A 5,491-nucleotide genomic window follows, 5' to 3' on the forward strand; every position below is an offset into this window, starting at 1 on the left:
GTCGCTGCTCCTGCACGCTCCCGGCATTCTGATGTTAACAGGAAGTGACGTCACGTGTCTTCTTCCTGAGTTATTTGGGCTTATTTTGTATTCCTCGCTACACAAACCCACAAAGAAGAGACTAGACCGCAGAAACGGTGGAGAATCACTTTAGAAACAATAAATATTGGGTTAAATTTGCAGGAAAGTTGCGATTTTGCGGGGTTTGCTTGATTTTGGATAATCTCTCATTTCATGTTTTGCAACGAGTACCTTTAAAACCCACAAAAAACGGGCTGATTAGCATCAAGTCATGATAACAGTTTTATAGCTATAAAACATAAATAAATATGCATTTTACTACATATAGTTTGCTTCAAATGTTTGTTTGGCTCATGTTGCTCACAGCTATAAGTTTGATATTTCCTTAAAGGCCGTTTGCCCCATTTTTGCTGGTTTGTAAAGAACTTGCAGGCCCCTTTAATCGGCCAGCCAAAACAGGCCCAGGATCAGGCTGGGAAGCAGCAATTTACGAATCAATCTGCTGCCCTGGGAACAGAGGATACTATAAGAAGCAGGGAATGAAAAGGATTAAGGAGACTTGAGCCCAGCTGTGAATGCACTTTGACTTGTTCAATACAGTCGTACGGTTCCTGCATCACACAGCCTTTCCAGGCAGCGGTAACTTGAGACATGGCACCTCTATTCTTTCTCCTCCTCCTCAGGGGCTACTGGTTGACGAAGATAATACCAGCCGAGGCGTTTGAGACTTATATTAAAATGACCCCCTGTGACATTATACTGCCAGAGAGGTCTTGGCACTTTAATAAAGTCTAGATGCCATTTATTTATAATGCATGTGAGGAGAGGGGGGAGAAAAAAATCCAAATGACATTCAGCATGCAGAGCCAGGCAAGTGCTATCTGGTTGAGTCTGAATAAAGTAAATTAATATGCCTGCATCATGACAATATAGCCTCGAGCTATTGCTTATCACCTCGCGCCAACCCCCGCCAAGAACAATGTTAGTCAACAGTCGGGAGAGCGACTCCGTGCAGGAAGATCTGAATCAGAAATGAACACTTGGCGCCGCAGTCAGGGATGGACGATGAAGGGTGGAACAATAAGCAAAGCAAAGCATCAAGCATTCATAAAGTGTGGTTTCTTTGATACTGTTTACTTACTAACTGGACCAATGTTATTAGGAATACCTGCAACAGAAGAAGAGAAAAGACAGCTGTAATGAAATTATAACACTGACTTTAAGGCAGTAATGGCAACATATTTCATTGAGATTTCACATCAGCTCCTTTTTACTTCTTTTAACATGAAAATACAAATAAAACACCCCGTTGTTGAGACACGCCCCTCAGAAACCCCGCATCATATTTGCCAAACTCGTGCCTTTTTGACACCAAACCGGGACGTGTCTAATCCTGCCGCACGCCCGCCGTTGAGCAATCTCGAGCCAGGCAGCCGCTGAGCGGATAACACAGTCTGTCTCATCCCCATGGTGACCAGATCTCTCCCACACCGGGTCGTTTGTCTGTCTGTGGATCTGAGGAAGCTGAGGCATTCACACGTTTCTTCCTCGATCCGAACCAACCGCTGACATCTTGGTTTTAAATTAGGACTGTAAACGCTCACAGTCCCTTTCTCGTCTCCGTCTGACTTCCTCAGAGGCGTGTGAACAAACTGGCTGTGCATTTTTTTGGGATTTTTTTTCTGATCATTTCCTTGGGATGGAAGCCCCGCCTCACATTCATGAAAACAAACAACCTTTTCTCAATGGGAAGGAAAGCGAGCAGATTTGACCAGTAGTGGCCTAACATAACCAAGAATCATCATAATTATGATAAAGGTTAATTTAATTTTTAATTTACTTTCCCTAGATATCTAAAAGTATTCATATTCTCTTCATGTCATAAAACTCATATTATGAGTTTTTATCCAATCAGAATTCAGCTCTTATGTTGCCAGGCAGGATGAAATCTGCCCGGGCCTGGCAGTGAACGGGCAAATACAGTTGATAGACAGCTGCGATAGCCAATCAGATCACGAGTTGTGTCAGCAAGGCCCTCTAGCTGGCCTCACGTTACACGTGACATTTACGCGTCCTGTGATTGGATGAATACTTACGAGTTTGAGCCACGGCAGTACTATGCAGATCAACAGAGTCACACCCGGGACTGTTAACGGTTAAAAACGTTTTTAACCCACAATGGCCGAAGGAGAGCAACACGTTGATTTGGTTGCTGATTTACTGGCAAGGCTGTTTTCAAGACAAAGAGAAGCTAGGTCTCATTAGAGGAGGACGGCAGACCTCCGAGCTAGCTAGCTAACCTGTCCCGAGCTAGCTAACCTGTCCCAGAATGGATTTTGTGTTGAAATAAGTGTTTCGGGAGACACAGCCGTTTTGGTGAGTGCAAACATTTTATTTAGTTTTAACAGTAGCATACCAGATATGTTTTAATTGCTGATGCGGGTTTGTTGATTTTTTTTAATCTTTCTTGAACAGAATTGTCCTCCCCAGGAATCTTTCCAAAACATAATATTTCCAACACTAGAATTTTTCCCCAAACAAAATCATTCCTCTTTGGGAACAGAATCTTCCCCTCGCAGAAATTATTCCGTAACAGAATGTTTAACCCCAAAAGGAAATCTTTCTTTGACAGAATCTTCCCCCACCAGGAATCTTTTCCAACCAGAATCTTTCCTTGATTGAATCTTTCATTCACAAAATCTTATCCCTGCAGAAATTCTTTCATAACAAACATTGAAATCTTTCTTGAACAGAATCCTCCTCCCCAGGAATCTTTCCAAAACGTAACATTTTCCACCAAACTAAATCATTCCTCTTCGGGAACAGAATCTTCTCCCAGTAAACCTTTGCCCCTCGGAAATCTTCCCCTGCCCCAACAGAATCATCCTCCGACGGGAATTTTTCCCTAACAGAATCTTTACCTCATGTAAACCACAACAATCACAACGTTTCTTCAAACATCTACAGCTTTTTTAATATATTGTCTTTTTTAACCAAAAACACAAAAAACATTAATTAAATATTTGAAATGACTTAAAAACAAATGTCTTTTAAAAATAATTTTACATTTTGTGACCTTAAAATGACCCATCTGTAATAAACAGCAAAACATGTTTCATTATGACTTTTTAAACTCAAAAATGAGCCGTACGAAGCTGTAAAAGCCAAACAGACCTAAGTAATGATGCCTTATATTATGTGATAATATATGTTTTATTCTGGGTTTATAAAAGAGGTCATTGAACGCAACATGAAAGTTAAACTGGAGATGAAATAAAGAGATCGTTCTCCTTTGTAGCTCCCTTCCGCTCACCACCGTTTTTTCACGGTGGTGAGCGAAATATCTCCAAGTTCTCCTGGGGGGGCGAGGGAGGGGTTCTTGAGCGTGTCTACGCGGACTTTGATCAAACTGCTGTCATTCAGCCGTGCCGGCTTTGATCTCTGCCTGCCACTTGTGTTTAGGAGGCGAATATGTGAACCGCCTGAGAGCTGTGAAGTGCAGGTGGCGGTGCTGACACATGGATCTCAGACCTCAGGGGGGGGGTGGGCAGATGCTCAGCCGGGGACAGGAAGGACGGGACAAGGATAATGGCAGTCATACATTGTTACTCGCTGGTACAACAGGACGTCCAGGGGCCAATATGAAGTATGATAAAGTTTAAAATGACAGAAGAGTATTATTCCTTAATCCATGTGCATAAACCCAGTGTCAGTGAGGATTAAGACATGATATTAATACAAAAACTAGAAAATTTCTGAAAGAATTTGAAAGGTACTGCCTGAAATCCAACATCCATCAACTTTTTGTTCCTCTAAAGTGCAAAAAAACAGCTGAAAGAAGACAAAAATACTTATATTTTGATGCATGATTGCTATAACAAATGTAACGTCTGTGGAAATGAGGAAGGTTTGCAAGATTCTGAAAAGTTTAGACAGCTCAAAAGGTCGACCAACCCTGATCCTAGAGAGCCACCATCCTGCAGGTTTTAGATGTTTCCCTGCTCTCCAGCAGGTCTTTAAGCTCTGCAGAAGCCTGTTAATCATTCAGTCACTCAAATCAGGTGTGTCAAATTAGAGAAACACCTCAAACCTGCAGGATGGTGGCCCTCCAGGACCTGGATTGGACACTCCTGTCTTAAGGAGATTAAAACTAAATCCATTCTGCTATATTTGTTCGCCTGACCCGATGTCAGGTCAAGGGGTCTGCAGGTTCAGGAGGTAAACGTATTTCGCTCCATAGTGACTCTTTAGCCCAGTGGTCTCCAATCCTGGTCCTCAGGGCCTCCATCTTGCAGGTTTTACTTGTTTCTCTGCTCCAACACACCTGATCTGAATCAATGGGTGATTAACAGGCTTCTGCAGAACATGAAGAGGTGATTTAACCTCTGAATCAGGTGTGTTGGAGCAGAGAAACAAGGAAAACATGCAGGATGGAGACCCTGGAGGACCAGGATTGCCTTCCCCTGCTTTAAGTTAATCATTCTGTGTTAAAAATCATCTGAAGGCATCAAAATACCCGTTCAGTCACGTAAAGTAGAGTTGCCAGAAGGTCTGAGGTCACCCAGGCCCAACAGCTTCATGACGGCATTTTTTATTCTGCTGTCAGCAACGTTTGTCTTTGGACAAGTATGAATTTCATGGAAAAAACATGTAAGCCAGGATTTAACTGGTTTCCCATCAGGAAGGGAAGTCGCTTCAGTCATAAAGTACCTAAAATATGAATCAGGTGTTTTACAAACAAGTATTCGCCCCTGTTGTCAGGTGAGTCTTTGTTATTTAACCTCTCCTTCCAGGTCAGGCTCCGGAGCACCGGTGGCCTGTCAGCACAATTATTCAGCTCTATATGAACAACCTGTGGGGCTCCAGCAGATCCACGGATCCCATGTCGGGGTCATTCGATTAATTTTCAATCAGCGTCCGTTTCAATCCCCTCCACCTGCCCGGCCGAGCCATTAGAGGCCGCGGCTGCAATCTAATTCCGTCCTATCGCACAGGAAGAGCATCAGGAGCTGCTTATGTTGACGGAGCGCTCCATTGATTTTTATGTGCCGCGATCAGGGATCAGGGCTGCGAGCTGCTGGGGAAGCAAACATGATCTCTGGGGTGTGTGTGTGTGTGTGTGATTCACTGCATTTTATATGAGAGTGTGCAGGGTCACACACACACATTAAAATACAGCTTAAGTCACGTGGAGCAGCAACTGGTTTTTAATAAATCAGTGTGGCTCTAGAGCTTTAGAGGCAGATAGTAATGTTTTCGTGTGTGTCTTGTTGGCAAAATATCTCATGAACCTCTGGACAAATTCTGCATGTGGTAGTAGCTGAGAATGACTGGTCCTCAGGGTCACCATCCTGCATGTTTTCCTTGTTCCTCTGCTCCAACACACCTGATTCAGAGGTTAAATCACCTCTTCATGTTCTGCAGAAGCCTGTTAATCACCCATTGATTCAGATCAGGTGTGTTGGAGCAG

The 5,491-nt window shown here is 43.2% G+C and overlaps 1 protein-coding gene across 6 annotated transcripts in view; it reads right to left on the reverse strand.

Annotated features, from left to right (window-relative positions):
• Positions 1 to 5,491, reverse strand: part of ntng1a (netrin g1a) — a 122,840-nt gene that overhangs the window by 19,842 nt on the left and 97,507 nt on the right. For all 6 annotated transcript variants that reach the window (XM_017432337.3, XM_017432330.3, XM_017432336.3 and 3 more), the window contains exon 5: positions 1,163 to 1,189. In XM_017432337.3, coding sequence (XP_017287826.1) covers positions 1,163 to 1,189 — 27 coding nt within the window. The remainder of the gene's footprint in view (positions 1 to 1,162; positions 1,190 to 5,491) is intronic.

This window comes from Kryptolebias marmoratus, linkage group LG21 (assembly GCF_001649575.2).
Source record: "Kryptolebias marmoratus isolate JLee-2015 linkage group LG21, ASM164957v2, whole genome shotgun sequence".
Taxonomy (NCBI): domain Eukaryota; kingdom Metazoa; phylum Chordata; class Actinopteri; order Cyprinodontiformes; family Rivulidae; genus Kryptolebias; species Kryptolebias marmoratus.